This window comes from Mandrillus leucophaeus, unplaced genomic scaffold (genome assembly GCF_000951045.1).
Source record: "Mandrillus leucophaeus isolate KB7577 unplaced genomic scaffold, Mleu.le_1.0 Scaffold643, whole genome shotgun sequence".
NCBI lineage: Eukaryota > Metazoa > Chordata > Mammalia > Primates > Cercopithecidae > Mandrillus > Mandrillus leucophaeus.
In genome coordinates, this window is record NW_012106953.1 from 786,078 (window position 1) to 802,958 (window position 16,881).

The following is a 16,881-nucleotide window of genomic DNA, read 5'->3' on the forward strand; positions in this document are numbered from 1 at the left end:
AGTATACTGATTTTATTTAGATTTTTCAGATGATTCTTCAACAAAAGCTATTAAAACATGAGTCATCTTTGGATCAGAAGAAAGTTTGTCATTGGTTAAAAAGCTGGTCTTAAATAAGGAGATAGCATAGTGGGCTCATGGGCATTTTCCTCAGTGGAAATCAGTTAGCATGGTATTAAATGGTCCTAGGGGCAGGGCGCTGTGGCTCACGCCTGTAATCCCAGCACCTTGGGAGGCCGAGGCGGGCAGACCACTTGAGGTCAGGAGTTCGAGACCAGCCTGGCCAACATGGTGAAACCCCATCTCTACTAAAAATACAAAAATTAGCTAGGTGTGGTGGCACATGCCTGTAATCCCAGCTACTCCGGAAGCTAAGGAAGGAGAATTGCTTGAACCTGGGAAGCGGAGGTTGCAGTGAGTCAGTATCAGGCCACTGCACTCCAGCCTGAGTGACAGAGCAAGACTCTGTCTCAAATAAAAATAAAAATAAAAGGTCCTAGGATTTAATATATTTTTATAAATGATATGTTAAAGTGACTTCATAATGTAATGTCAAGGTTTTTTGAAAATTCCAAGTTGCAAAAGATAAAATTGATGGAAATGAATTTCAGGGAGATAGAAATACTTGCATGAACAGACAAAAGAGCCGTGGGTAATAGTTAATACAAAGGAATTAGTAAGGAAACAGAATCAGATTGTTTACAAAGTGGCCAATGTGATTTAGGAAAGGCTGAGAGTCCCTGTAGCCTATTGTTAGAGAGAGGCTTCAGCCTATATAGTTCTTGTTACCATCAGTAAAAGTGTTGAAAAATACTGTCCTACTCATACCAAACATTGATTCAGGAGGTGGTATAAATACAAAAAAAAGAAAAAAAAAAAAAGAAATTTAAGCAAAGCAGATACATGTTGGGATGATAAATCTATAATGAGTTATAAAAGGAAACAAGGCTTGCTTTAGGAGAAATGTTTTAAACCTGAGACAATGGAGAAAACATCTGGTCAACTGAACAGATGTGGAATTCCTTTCCTCACACCGCAAACACATAGAATATTAGATAAAATGTATCATTTTTCTGACTGGGCGTGGTGGTTCCATATTTGCTCTGCTTTCTCCATGTGAAAACCCTGAACTGAGAAAATAACTCAGAAGCTGGCCCCAATTCATAGAATTCTGTAGGGGCCTGGCAGGGGCAACTTCGAAAGCAATCCTATTGGGTTTTGGTTGTTTTGGTTTTTTTTTTGACAAAATACCATGGACCTCTCATGAGATAAACTCATCAGCAGAAATTGCGAAGTACTTAGCTATACATACTCCTTGAAGTCAACCAGTAGAAGCAACAAAATAAACTGAAAAACCAAATAGAGAAATCTTAAAGGAACTTTAAAAATCAATGTCTAAACTATTAAAAGATAAAAAAGGATCTCCCAAGAGAAAAAAAAAAAAAGGAGAATTTGAAATAAAACAATAGAAACGCTAGAAAAAAAATCATTGAAATGGAAAAAGCTCCATTCCTGCTACTAATTATTGGAATACTGGAAAATTTTCTTCATCATTCTGTGTCTTGGTTTCCCTATCTGTAAAATAAAGTAAAAATGCTTCCATATAATGCTATATTGAAAGCATTAAATTGGTAGTTCAAAAAATATTAGTCTCCAATCCATCTCCCCATCACTATATAGGTATAGTAGTAGCCAGATATTCTGTCTCAATTTTAAACACTATGTTCTATCTTGTCATCAAACCATAGAACCAGGTTTGGAGTTCATAAGAATATAGTAAACATGAATATGAAGTTCTGAAGAAAGCAGGGGAAGGGGAGGGAAGATGTGCCCAAAGCTGCCTGTATTTCTGGAGCATATGTTTTAGTTACTTTGCCTTGGAAGGCCTAGGGCAGTAGGGTGCACAGGACCCAGTATAGAATTGGGCCATGGCCTTCCCAGCCACCGTGGTTCCATCCTGGCTTATTTCCCATGTAAGTGTATGGGAAATTTCCCTGTGGAGTTGGGCAGAAAAGGCCTTACCTGGTTGTCAGGTGCAAAGCTGTGGCTGCAATCTGAAGCCCCGTGAACTCAAGTGATCTAAGAGGATGCTGAAACACCCAGCTTAGTCTCCTCTGATCGCAGCACTGGAAGACCATGCATAGCAGTTGGGGAGTGAATCAACCCCCACAGTCTTTTATAAGTCCATTGTAAGTCCTGGTTTTTGCTTAGCAACGGGACACTTTGTCTCTTACACATGCAGGCACATTCTCTCTCATTTACTTCTCTCTTATTTGCTTCCCTTTTTTATCCTCTCCTGTTCTCCTTCTGCCTCGTTCTTTTGCGTCCTCCCCTTCCTCATCCAAGTCCCTCTTCTCTGCTCATTTTTGAGGCCTTCATCAACCCCTGTAGGCACGTTTCACCCTTGGGTGGCTCTTGGGCTAAAGACACTCCAGCATGCTCCCGCAATGCTCTGCCACAGGGTTATCAATTCAAAAACAATCTTTAGTTTCCCTAGAAGGAATGAAGGCACTGCACCAGGTTAAATGCATACAAAATGCCCCAGTAACCATGGAGAAATGTGCATCAACCCCGACCTTACACCCAAGTCTTCGTAGATCTTGGCTCTGCTATATCCTGGTCTTATGATTAAAAAATGATGCTGATGTTTCCTTGGGATGTATCTTTCAGATATAAGAGAGCAGAGACAGCAGCTTAACCAAGTGAATGAGCTTCTTATCTCTATCCTGCAAGGGATGTGGTAGCAGTGAAGATCACCCAGGATCATTGCTCCTTCTAAGAATGGGGGAAGGCATGGAGTTGAATGAGTAGGGTCAGCCAATAGATTACTCCATTAGGTTTCAGCAAATATACCAAGTTGTTTATCCATTACCCTCAATACCCCTATGCATACCTGCAAGAGAGTGTCTTCATTTGCCATTGCAGAGCCAGAGAGATGCACAGTTGGACTGCCCTCAGACTAGAGGTACAACACAGTTCCTATGGCTTTGACTCCCCTTGGGGTTTATTTTATGTTTAGTGAGTAGCACCAATTTTAGAGAATCAGTTACCAATAATTTACTCATTTTAATTAGGTTTGTATTTTTTTATTTCCTTTTGAAAGTAACACATATTATGGGTTGATGTGGGTAGGGAGGTACGAGGAGAGAAACAAGAAAATAGAGGAAAAAATATGACTTGCATCCCCAGGAATCAAACAACCACATTGACATGTCGTATGTTTATTTTCAAAATGTTTCCTTACATACTTGAAGGCTTTTAAAAAGTGATTATTTAATTTTATATCCTGCCCTTTCTTTTCAACGTGATAGCATATATTTTCTCATCATTATGAACCGCTTTATAATTGTAAGTGCTTTTTAATGATTGTTTTTGAGATGGGGGTGTCACTCCCTTACTCAGCGTGGAGTGCAGTTGTGCAGTCTCTGCTCACTGCATCCTCTACTTCCCAGGCTCAAGCGATTCTGCCACCTCAGCCTCCTGAGTAGCTGGGACCACAGGTGTGTACCACCATGCCCAGCTAATTTTTTGAATTTTTTTTTTTTATAGAAGTGGGGTTTCGCCATGTTGCCCAGGTTGGTCTCAAATGCCCGAGTTTAGGTGATCCACCTGCCTAGGCCTCTCAAAGTGCTGGGGTTACAGGCTTGAACCACCATGCCTGGCCATAATGGTTTTTAATGTTTTTTCTTTGATGGATATAACATAATGTTATTTACGAAACCTTTCCCTGTTTTTGAAAATGTGGGATGGTTCCACTTGCTGCTATTATAAATACTGCTGCCTCAGGGCATAAAGATTAACAAGAATGCCTTGAGATTCTATTATGCGTCAGGCCTTGGGCTGGGTGCTGGGGGAATATACATGGTTCCTGATGTCAAGAATTTACAAGTTAGTTTGGGGGATAATGACATAATCCTAAATTAATCCTAAGCACTTTCCTTTTGTCCTTTCAGATAAGATGAAAATAATCATAAATAATATTGAATTTTTTGTAAAAGAAAGCAGAACCAAGACAGGATGTATATATTGATTGCAATTGATATATAGCACATGTCTAGATTGACCAAGACAGAAAATGAATTGTTAATCATAGCAAATATTGGGGAGATTAAGTTCAAACAGCAACTGGTCTAATTTGAATTTTAGTTTTACCTGATAAATATCCAGTAACCAACACCAGACTGTACATTTCCCCCATGTAATTTAAATGCGCTGATTAGAGTTGATTATTTTTCATAAATCCGAAAATGTATAAACATTCATTAGGAACATGTGCATTCAATTGCAACCAACATTGGTGGCTGATTAACTGAGTTGCAGTTCTAACTTTATTGGCCTGTTGAGATCTACTCCCCCCTTGTTTTTTTTTTTTTAATAATTACTTTGAAGTTCATGGAAAAGTATTCCAAAAGAGAATTATGAAGTTCATGAAACTACAATATTTTTTGTTTGTTTGTTTTGAGACAGAGTCTTGCTCTGTTGCCCAGGCTGGAGTTAAAATAGTGCAATCTCGGCTCACTGCAACCTCTGCCTCCCTGGTTCAAGTGATTCTCCTGCCTCAGCCTCCCAAGTAGCTGGGATTACAGGCACCCATCACCACATCCAGCTAATTTTTGTATTTTTAGTAGAGATGGGGTTTCACCATGTTGGCCAGGCTTGTCTCAAACTCCTGACCTCAGGTGATCCACCCGCTTCAGCCTCCTGAAGTGCTAGGATTACAAGCATGAGCCACCGCACCTGGCCCCAGACTACAACAGATTTTAAAAAGAACATTATGATGGTGGGTGTGTGTGTGAGTGAAGGGGTGTTACTGTAGAGCAGGGTGGGGTAAACACAGGTAATAGACTAGGAAACAGCCTATCTGAAAGATGCTTTGAAACACCAGGATTTTGGTATATTAGAATGAAGTGTGCGTGTGCCAGAGAACCATGTCCTTCCAAACTCAAGCATTTGAAGTAATAGACCAGTGGGGACTTCTCCAGAGTCTGGGCAGGATGATTCTAGTGCTGCCTCTGTGCTGTAAGCAGGGATACATCTCACCACTTGTTTTCTTCTTTCAGATTGATGACCCCAACAGCAACCTTGAGGAGGCGATTAATGAGGCAGAGGCCATCACCTCTGTGAACAGCCTGGGAAGCAAGCAAGCCTTGAATACAGATTACCTTGATTCTGATTACCAAAGAGGACAGCTATACCCGTTCTCCCTTAGCAGTGATCTCCAGGTGGCCACATTTACTCTCACAAATTCAGCCCCAATGACTCAGTCCTTCCAGGAACGGTGGTATGTGAATCTCCACAGCCTAATGGACCGGGCTTTGACCCCACAGTGTGGCAGTGGGGAAGACCTATATATCCTCACAGGCACAGTGCCCTCAGACTACAGAGTTAAAGACAAAGTGGCAGTCCCTGAGTTTGTTTGGCTGGCGGCCTGTTGTGCTGTCCCTGGAGGTGGCTGGGCCATGGGCTTTGTCAAGCACACCCGGGACAGTGACATCATAGAAGATGTGATGGTAAAAGATCTTCAGAAACTGCTTCCATTTAACCCTCAGCTGTTTCAGAACAACTGTGGTGAGACTGAGCAAGACACAGAGAAAATGAAAAAAATCCTGGAAGTGGTTAACCAAGTCCAGGATGAAGAACGAATGGTGCAATCTCAAAAGACTTCTAGTCCCCCCTCTAGCACCAGGAGCAAGAGGTCTGCTCTGTTGCCTCCAGAGGCATCTGAGGGAAGCAGTAGCTTTTTGGGAAAACTCATGGGCTTTATTGCTACCCCATTCATCAAGCTTTTTCAATTAATTTATTACCTTGTGGTAGCAATCCTGAAGAACATTGTCTATCTCCTGTGGTGTGTTACCAAGCAGGTGATTAATGGCATAGAAAGTTGTCTTTACCGCCTGGGATCAGCCACCATCTCATACTTCGTGGCCATTGGGGAAGAGTTGGTGAGCATTCCCTGGAAGGTGCTGAAGGTTGTGGCCAAAGTCATCAGGGCTATTCTCCGGATCCTTTGTTGTCTGCTGAAGGCCGTTTGCCGAGTTCTGAGCATCCCTGTCCGTGTCCTTGTGGATGTGGCCACTTTCCCTGTGTATACCATGGGCGCTATTCCAATTGTATGCAAGGACATTGCACTGGGCCTTGGTGGCACTGTCTCACTGCTCTTTGACACTGCTTTTGGTACCCTGGGTGGCCTATTTCAGGTTGTTTTTAGTGTCTGCAAGCGGATTGGCTACAAGGTTACTTTTGACAATTCTGGGGAGTTATAAACTCAAAAAACTAATAGTATCCAGTCACAGTGAATTTGAAAGCTGGAATATTTTGTCTTTACAATGGGTTTCTGTTCACTGTCAGTTATCATTATATTTTGGCCTTTGGTGGGGATGTCTGCTTGTTTTTGCAAAAGAAGATGGCAGAATTTAGACTTGACAGAGGAGAAATGCTCAGGGTGAGATTAGGTGTAGTAATCTGCTGTTTACCTCCAGTTATGTGTGCAAACTCCCAAGCCACTAATAACTTCAGTTATGCACTCTGACATAGATGACCACCTGAAACGCACTGGTATTTATTTCTGATGATTAAAAATTACAGGAGAGGGAAGAATTAGAAAAAGAACACCTTTAAACCAAAGGTGTCTGAGAAAAGGACAAAGGGAGCTTGTTCTTCCCATTGCTTTTTGTGATTTAAGGCAAAACAGATAAAAAAAAATTCTGCAGCCAATTTCTCAGCATTTGCTTATCTTTCTCCCCAATTTAACTGACCTTGGTGGAATGCAGATAATGCCTCTCTGTTGAAATGACCTTGTGGGGATGTAGAATTTTCTGTATCTCTTAGCTTTTCTTGGCTCTCAAGGATATGTACAGTTTTCATTTTCTCCAAAGTTGAATTTTGCTACATTTTTCTTTTAGGTGATTATAAGCACTTTTTAAAAAATCATTTTTAGGTAATGGTAAGCATTTTATGCCAAATGTGGCGTAACAGAGTTTGAATTGAAGGGCAAAGGGTTTTTTTTTTTTTTTTTTTTTTTTCCTGCACCTTGAATAGTATAATACAGTCCTCTCAGGTGAAAAGAAGAGAAGAGAAGGTGGACAGCCCTGCTCTTAGTAGGTGCTGCAGATCCAAGGACATCTTTTGCCCAGCTTGGATTAACTTGACGTGTCTCCCTGCCTGACAAGGTTGAACTGAAAGATCCATATGTTAAGCTAACATGAAAATTCATATTCTGCAACATACTAGATTTTTCTAATGCATTGAGTAAGTACCTAGTACAGTAAAAATACTCTGACTTATGTCCCTAAATGGTTGTTTTGGTACAACTATATAGAAAGCCACAAAATAAAGATAAAAATTATTCTGGCCATCTCTGAAAAAAATATATAAAATATTTAAGAATAATTATATCTTAGGAAATTATTTTTATAGTGTGTTTGAGGCTACAAACTTAACTCCCCCATTAATACAAGTGAAATGTGAGAGCTCATTCTCAAAATTTTTTTGATCAAGCACTTGTCATTTTAAATCTTGCACTAAAAAATGTAACAAGAGGGACCAAACTTTGCTTCCCACAATCGGGGTGGAATCATCTGGATTTTTCTGAATGTTTTAAAGAATTGCTGAGAGGTAGGAAACAGCCAAGTATGAAATACTGATCTTAGAGCTACAGCCCAGGATCAATCAGAAAGTTATATGCAAAAGTTCGGGGTCCCAACAAGGAGAGAACATGTCAGCCATTTGCATGGGGTCGATGAATGAGAAACATGAGCTTAGCAAGAGTTACATTTTGCAGAAAAATAGCAGAGTCACACCCAGAGTAGAACAGCAGCCAGCAAGCTGCCATCCTGATCGATTTGTGGTGCAAGGTTAGGGAGTATGGGCACCACATGAGTCCATGCTAGGGAGATATGCACCAGGCTTATCTAAGAAACTTAAAGCAGTATTTTACCAACACTTGTCTTAGGGAGCATAAAGTTTGGATGTCCCTTTATTTCAGCAGTGTGAAGGTAAAGGGTGAGGGTTTGACTTGATACTGATTGGTCAAGAATCCTGCTGGATAAAGAAAAGGAATTTTAGAAGTGACCAGAGGGACAGTCCAGCCAAACTATTATTTGATAAGGAACCTGAGGCCCCTTAGTTTCATGTGGCTAACTGAGAGCAGATTAGGAGCCAACGTTGTTTGCACATGTCCCATCACACCTGGGGTGTCAGACATGGGAAGTTCGTGCTTTTATTCAGCTGCCTCCCTGGACCATGGCAAGATTTCCTCATCCATCAAACAGACTCCAGGCCCTGACTAATCAGTTGGATTTGGCTTGTGTGATGAAAACAATTAGCCGTCCACGTACAACATTATGCTTACTGCATCCCAGGGAAACTTAATTCCCTCCTAGCACGTATTTGCATACTGAAAGGCCCGAAAAGGGCATCCGTGGCAGCTTGAGCCCCTTAGCACCATGTAAGGAGCACAGCATCCAAACGGCTTCTTGAGAACCATTTGGGAATATCTTCTTTTTCACATCCAATTGTTTAGTGTCTATTTATTCTTGCATGACCTGTTTTGAAATCTAAAAAGGGACAATAAAACAAAAAGTATCAGTAAGGTTAGGTGGCTGAGACCCACTGCCCTGAGCTACTAGTGTGGCTGTGCCCATGGGTCTCTGGAACCATCTGCATTGGACCTGAAGCCACAGCAGGTGGCTGGACTGCTGCCCTGTTCCTAATGAGCTACGCTGGGCTTTCAGGTAGGGGCTGGGGTTGATGAACCCCAGCTCTGGCTTAAAGATCTTGCTGTGGCTCTGTTATGTTCTGAGGCCTTGGGATCAGCCTCTTCCTCATTATGGAGCTGATTTTCTAATCTGTGGATCAGCTATGCCTTTGGACACTTCTCTTTTTCATTGTGCCTTTTGAATGTTGGCTTCTCACTCAGCATCAACCATTTCCATGTAAATGCAGACTAGGGAGTTGGGAGAAGGAACCAAAGTGCAGCACCCTGCATTTATTCAGTCATTTGTTCATCTGTCAAACACGTATTTGGACATCAAGGTTGCAGAGATCAACAATGCATGGATTCCATCTTTGAGGAGTTCAAAGCCTAGTGGAGAGAACACATAATACAGTTGTACTTGTAACAAGTAAGTGCTGCAGTAAAGGTACTAATAGCATGTTCCTTGGAACAGAGGAAGAGAAACCACAAAACCATGGAAATTAGGGAAGCCTTTACAGAGGGTGTGACAAAACTCAATTTGACATTTTCAAGCTATGTACAATGCTGTGCACCTTGCAGATGCTCAATAAAGTAATTATTGACAACTTTTTAGCAGTTCTGTAAAGTATCTAAAAGGGGAGAATCCTAATGGTTGAAATGAGGCTTGGGGACTGTGAATTTTTGCCATTTTCTTCTTGATCCACATTAATTCAAGCAGCTTCCAGTCATATCTGACTTTTGTTCATTTCTTTAAATGTTTGCATCATACATGAGAAAACAGAGAGAAGTCTAGATCAGTGAAACAGGCCTTAGAACTATTTTTTAATGTTATTGCTCTGCAAAGTATTTGGGACAATAAGTGTTTTTGGTATCTTTCATAATTAAGCACCAAAGACTTACTGCTTCACTGAATCTGAATCGCAGAGAAAATTATAGAACCACTTTTATTTGTTTGTTTATTCATTTGGAAACTCCCACAGTGAGAGAAATTACAAGCAGTCTCTGATGGGGGCTGGTCCTCTCTGTGGCCTTTAGTAGGGTGATCCTCTGGGGTGGAGGTGGCAGTAATTCTTGGCTGCCTTCCCAGGGTGGGCAGCATCTTGCCCAAGCTCACCACAAAATATGTGTTTTTTCAAATGTTACACTACCAGCAATGTAGTGTGGACTGCTTGCCTTTCATTAATGGGTTCTCAGTCTTCCCATTGTCTCTCTCTGTAGGTATTTTCCCCCAGGTCATGGATTGATGTCTAACAACACTACCCTCCAAGTCAATTTTTAAGCTTAAATTTCAACAAAGAAAGTGCTCATAACCACTTGTCATCCTCAATTATCCACGGTGAGGAGGTGGATGTAAGATGACTTCCGGAGGTCAGTACTTCCTTGTGGCTAAGAGCCCACACTGCAGAGTCAAAATGATGTAGGCACAAATCCTGGCTTCCCCACTTACTGTGTGATCTTCGGCAAGTTACTCACCTCGGCTTTCTCATCTATACAATTATGAGTACCTACCTCAGAGGGTTGCTATGAGCATTAAATGAGTTAATGAACATAAAGCATTCATCACTTACTATGCTTGGCACATGGTAAGTGCTCAGCAAATGTTAAATTGTTGTTGCCAGATCTGTGGTGGGCAATGATATTTACACTACTTGGACAAAATTGGTTTGATGGTGCCCTAGAGGTCAGGATGTCTCTAGAACAACGCTGTAAGAACCAGGATCAAAGTATGGTCTGGGAGTCAAAGTCATGAATGAAAATGAAACAAGCCAGAACCTCATCAGTGGTGTCCATGAATCTGAAGGTACAGATGAGGGTTGGACCTGGAGTCTCAAAAGAGGAGGGTCAGAAAACTCAAACTCAGCATGTGTCCAGCACTATTTATTCAATTTTATTTCATAATCAAGCCTCCAAAATCCAAACGCATTGTCAGCATCTGCTTTGAAGGTAAGCACTGCAGGTAGGATGAGGCAACCCAAAGATGGTATTGAGAAAGAGGCAGAGCCTCTTGGACGCTGTGCCTAGTGAGTGTGGGTTGGTGGGGGAAAGGCAGGTGATCATTCTGGTACAGGGCCTTGGGGTTAACTAGTTTTAGTTGCCCTATGACGCTTTTGGGGAAGTCTTCAAACCTTTGTGAGATTTAATTCCTTATCTGTAAAATGTGGGTAATAAAAATATCACCCCATAGGGCTTTTGTAAAGATCAAGTGAAATCAGCTTTGTAAACTATCAACTATCATAAAAATATAAAGATTCATAATTATAAGTTTCCAAGGTTGGTCCTATTTCTTTAAAAATTGGTGCATACTTCCATTTTTTAAAAGGTGAGTAGATGTGAATAAAAATTAAAGTGGTTATTCAGAAAGCATAAATGGCTTAGTCAGAAATTGGGTTTGAAAATAAATGTTGAACATTATGCCTTGGGAACTTAAGATCCTCAGAATGCTGCCTCATCCAACTTTAAGTCCTACTTTCTTAACACCCAATCAATCCCATTTTCAGTAGATTCCTCCACACACCTCATGTCCATTTGCTTTCCTCCTGTCTGGGTCGGCTGAATCATTGAAATGAGTAATAGGCACTGAAACGAAAGACACCGTATGAGTCTTGTAAAACCTGAAAAGAAACAAGTGTGAGACAGTGAACAGTCCTGGTAAATCTCTGAGAACTGGCAGAAGCTGCCTAGACCGCCCCTGGCAGCCTGCACACTGAAGGCCAGCCCAGGCCTGCCACTGACATCTGTCCCTGAGAACATCAGACAGCCGCTTCTGGGCTTTAGTTTATTTGGGCTGTACCAAGTGTGTGTTTCTCCAGCATACGTGCTGAGTTGGCATATCCAGATGTGTTATGTTTACTGCATTTAGAAGGAAACTTGCAGGGAGATAGAAGTCTCAGAAGTGAGGAAGAGGCAGACTTGTGTAAAGGGGAGAGTGCACCCGGAAAACAGGAGCCCTGCGTTTCCCTCCTCTGAGTTACTGTACATTTTCTGGATGTCATCATTGGTATATTTGCAAAACAAGAAGAGAGGGACCATCTCTAGGGTCTTCTCAAATTTCAGGCAACAAATCCTTGCTTTTCAACAAGTACTTTCATATATTTGGGTCACAGAGATTCTGATTGAGTTCTATCAACTTATCTCTCCTATATCTGAGAGTTACCAAAAGTCAGAGAAATTCCCTGCGACATTATCAGGAAGGACAGCGACTGATTGGTCCTGAAAACATCATTATTTTTATTATTATCATCATCAGCATTTCTTCTCCCCAGGCTTAGAGAATTAATTAGCAGGGTTGCCTTTAGGTGGTGGCCAGCCTAAGAGTAAGAAATATTAGTAATGTTCCTGGCTTCTATTTAACTCCCTCAGTAGCCTGAAGTGTTGCCAGAAGTCTTACCACTTATCACTCTTCCTGTAGGCTAGGAAAACACAAATAATCTGAAAGAAGTTAACATTGCGTCAATGCTAGCAACTTAGGGTAAATGATTTTATGAAATCCTTCCTACTAGCTGGGAACAGTTCTACACGCAAGTCATTGTTTTGATTGGTAAGAGGTGTGGTGGGAACACCATACTGAGAGTCAGGAGGTGCCTGTCTTAGACCAGCATCTTGTGGAACTGGAGCCTTACCCCAAGTGAGCCCTTTATTGTAAGGGCCAGAGACAAAGTGAAGGACCCTGTAAGATCTTAGAAATAAGGCCACAGAATTTCTCTCTAAATGTCTAATATTAGATCAGTCCATAATGGATCAAAGTAGAAATGTACACCTGAAAGAAACAACAAGGGTGTTGGGCCTATTGCACTCATAACCAGTGGTGTGCTGGTAAATGTTGAACCACCAGCTTTCTGTGTTTGCGGGGAGAGCACCCTGATTTGTAATGTTTGCCAGTTTCTGTAGTGTCAATATTTCCATCATGGCTGATGTCAAGCTGCCAATGTGACATCACTGAAAGCAGCATTGGGAAGGTAGGTACACAGCCTGTGCTCCTGAGCTGATGCAAGTCACTGGGAATGTCATCATTGGTACCACCCATACCACTACTTCATTATCCAATTGAGTGCATAAGATACACAGAAGGAATATTTCCAGCAGAAAAGGAGTTGAACAGCTATAGTATGGCAGAGGAAGGAAAATCACTGAGACTGCCCTTTTGAGTACTATCCAGGAGAGAGGAAGGCTTGACAATCTGAACTTTACATATTTTGAAATCCAAAGGCTACCTCCCCAACCCTGTAAAATAAATTTATAAGGTTATTTTAGCTCAGTGCCATTAAACAATAACTTACCTAATGCCTCATTTTCCATCCTGTTCCAGTCAAACAAGCTTCTGCTCATGGCCTGGCTTTCTTTCTTCCTTTTTTTTTATTATTATGCTTTAAGTTCTTGGGTACATGTGCACAACGTGCAGGTTTGATACATAGGTATACATGTGTCATGTTGGTTTGCTGCACCCATCAACGCGTCATTTACTTTAGGTATTTCTCCCAATGCTATCCCTCCCCCAGCCCCCCACTCCCCCAACAGGCCCCAGGATGTGATGTTCCCTGCCCTATATCCAAGTGTTCTCATTGTTCAATTCCCACCTATGAGTGAGAACATGTGGTGTTTGGTTTTTTGTCCTTGTGATAGTTTGCTGAGAATGATGGTTTCCAGCTTCATCCATGTCCCTGCAAAGGACATGAACTCATCCTTTTTTATGACTGCATAGTATTCCGTGGTGTATATGTGCCACATTTTCTTAATCCAGTCTGTCATTGATGGACATTTGGGTTGGTTCCAAGTCTTTGCTGTTGTGACTAGTGCTCATGACCTGGCTTTCTATGTTAGTTTGCCTCTATGGACCAAGTACACTGAACATATGGATTTCAAACTCTCTTGACAATGCTATACTAAAGCAACTTGAACAAGTGGTTTTTGATTATGTTTTGGCTTCCTGTGTAGCTTAAGAACATAATGTACGTAAGATGATAATGGGAGTGCTGCAGTCTATATATCAGCTCTATTTTTAATGTAAATTAATAAAATGCCATTGTAGTGTTGTCCTTAATCTCTTGTGTGTCCTAGCATGAATCCTTTTCTTAGAGCCTTATTGCTTCCAGAAGCTCAGCAGAGCCCACATCTGAGCTTTCAGATCTGGAAAACATTTCAGGTTGTGGTATTCAAATCAGCAGAGAGAATTCTGCACAGCCTTGGTTAGCTTTCCCTGAAATACCACTGCCATGTTTCCATCTCCTGTCTCGGACTCACCTCTAAGCTCTGCAACCTCTGTCTGTGACTCAGATGTCACAGGATGTGTTGAAAATCTATGCAAACTCATCCTCTGCCATTGGATGGCAGAATGCATTAGTTAGGATACCTTTGCTTACATGCAATAGAAACCCCTCTCAAACTAGCCTTGTCCCAAATTTACTGGATCATGTAACAAGAATTTAGAAGGGGCCTCTTGAATCAGGTACTCACATAATGACAGAACTCTATCCGTCATCAACAACTCTGTGTTGTCTTCATTCTCACCTAGAATGAATGACATTTCTTCATACACTGTGAAGCACAGGGAGCTCTGAATATTCACCCTGATGGTCTTGTATCTGGAGAAGGAAAGCTCCTGTGTTCTGGCTAGGAGAATCCCCAGGAAGGTTCTTTTTCCTAGCAGGGTACATGCAATCATTGGGTCAATCACTGTGGCTGGGTGGGTGCAATAAGATGATTGACCCAGACTGGGTTATGGATCCATATGATGGTGTTGCTAGTTCTCATCAGAAGGACAGAGGAGAAGATGCAAGATAGACATCCACAATAGTCCCTCATAGACTGACTTACAGCTTTATTTAAGACATATAATGATACCTTTAAATTTATTAGGTGGCTTTTAACTTGCAAAGCTCTTTCATGTTTCAGTGGACCGCATCAGAACCACAGATGTGCTTGGTTTCTCTTAAGAACAGAAGCTATGGCCAGCATTTCCTTAAGGCCATAACAAGCTAGAGCTGAGTAGACAGGGCAAGTACCCTAGAGTTTGTCACAGTCTCCATCGTGTCTCTATTGCCTCTCTGATCTGACCCACTTTGCTCCTTTAACTTACTTACCTGGCTCCTGTAGCCTTTTGGGTTTGCTGATCCCCAATGTGATCTCACGTCATTCACATCTATTCTGTGAACACTAATTATACCCATTTTATTTTAAACCAAGATTCAGAGATTCAACTGACTTTCCTAAGGTCACACAATTAGAAGGTGAGACCCAGAATCTAGATTTTAGAGATGAGGCTGTTCAGTCACCCGCACACGGTTGTAACAGTTATGCACAAGTTTCATATCTGCTATGTGAAGGGAGCCCTCTAGGGTTGTGTAGTCAACTCTATATGTGGAAGCCCTGAGGCTATTTTCCCTTCCATTTCACCATAGTCATAATACTGTCACAAAGTTAGTTGAAATAATGCACTTCCTTCAAAATTTATTGTAGAACAAGTGCTGTGACTAAGTGAAATGATAAATGATCAGATTGGAACAAATAATTCAGTTAATTATATCACTAAGTCTTACCAGAGACAATAGTAAAACTTGTCTGACTTATGCAAATAATATAGTTAGGTCTGCAGGAGAACTCGCTCTGTAATGTCCACAACTATTTTAGGAGTGATTTTGTTGTCTTGAAATTTTTCTTGCTATACAAATAACCTTAATCTCCCGGTTTCCATGTGATTAAAATGAGAGGTTTGCATTCAGTTTTCTAATGAGACAATGATGCTTAATCCTGATTGCATGTTAGAATCACCAGGGAGGTTTTATTGATTTTTAAACTAATTTTGGGGTCCCATCCCTAATGGTTTTAATATAAGCTTCAACAAAGAAGATATACAAATAGCAAAAAGTATACGAAAAGGTGCAACCTCGTTAGTCATTACAGAAATGCAATTTAAAATCACATTGAGACCAACTGTACTCACTACGTAGTATAAGGTAGACCATGCAAGAATGGCAAGGATGTGCAGCAACTGGAGCTCTCATTTAATGTTGGTGGAAATGTAAAGTGGCACAACCACTTTGGAAAGCTGTTTAGAAGTGTCTTAAAATGATAAACTTATGTCCACCATATGATTCAGGCTTTCCACTCCTAGGTATTGATCCAAGAGAAAAGAAAACATACATCAATACAAAGACATACCATGCAATGTGCATGTTCAGAGCAACTTTATTTGTAACAGTCCACAACCAGAAAAAAAAAATGTCCAGCAACAGTTGAATAAAGTATGGTATACAATGAATGCTATTAATAAAAAGGAACTGACATATATAACCACATGGGTAAATCTCAAAAAAATTATGCCGAGTTAAAGAAGCCAGACAAAAGAAAGACAACATACAATATGATTCCATTTGTAAAAAGTTCTAGAAATGTAAATTAATCTATAGTGACACAAAGCAGATCAATGTTTTCTTGGTGATGGGATGGGGAAGTAGGGAAAGATTACAAAGGGCATGAGGAAACTTTATGAGATATTGTATATGTTCATTATCTTGATTATAGTGAAGAGTCAGGATATATATTATGTGACTGTGCATCCAATTGATTGTTAAATATGTGCAGTTTACTGTATATCAATTATACCTCAGTACAACTGTAAACAACAATATTGATGCCTAGATCTCAGTCACAGAGATTCTGATTTAATTGGTTTAGGTGGGGCCTTGGCATCTGTAAGTATTAAAAACATCACCTATGATTCTATTGTACAGCCAGGGTTGGTTCTGTGATTTTAGACCATTATAACTGCCCTGGGCCAGGTAGTTTGGGAGAAACCTCCCCCACTTTTTAACTAGAGCAAAAGGGGATCACCCACAAGAGCTGCTGCTCATGCATGCAAAGTGCTCCAGTCAGTCACCTCAGTGCTCAAGGCTCAGACCTGGCCTCTAGAAGATGGAGCTACTTGGCCTTTCACAGAGCAAAAGCCCCCTCCATCCCTGCCATCTATCCGTCTACTCCAGCTGGCCTAATGCCCTTTCGAGATCTCCTTTTCCCTTCAAAGCTGCCTCTGGTGAGCATGTCAATGATATGTAAACTATGTAAAGATGTCAGTGTGTATATGTAGAAATAGTGTGACTTGCTCCAGCCAGACATCTCCTAGTAACACCTGTCAGTATAATCTTGGGCAAGATAAGACACTGACATCAGCAGCTTAAAGGCAGCAAACTGCA

General features: G+C 41.0%; 1 protein-coding gene across 1 annotated transcript; it reads left to right on the top strand.

Moving 5' to 3' along the window:
* Positions 1 to 1,928: 1,928 nt before the first annotated feature.
* ENDOD1 (endonuclease domain containing 1) lies at positions 1,929 to 9,300 on the top strand. The gene is made up of 2 exons (XM_012000962.1): positions 1,929 to 1,973; positions 5,061 to 9,300. Exons 1-2 carry the CDS (start codon positions 1,929 to 1,931, stop codon positions 6,261 to 6,263), a joined length of 1,248 nt encoding a protein of 415 aa, XP_011856352.1. The 3' UTR covers positions 6,264 to 9,300.
* Positions 9,301 to 16,881: the final 7,581 nt, after the last annotated feature.

Excerpts from the sequence above, each read along its gene's own strand:
- ENDOD1 (XM_012000962.1), top strand. The coding sequence starts at position 1,929 with ATGGCCTTCCCAGCCACCGTGGTTCCATCCTGGCTTATTTCCCAT. Across the intron at positions 1,974-5,060 it reads CATCCTGGCTTATTTCCCAT|ATTGATGACCCCAACAGCAA; the intron begins GTAAGTGTATGG and ends TTCTTCTTTCAG.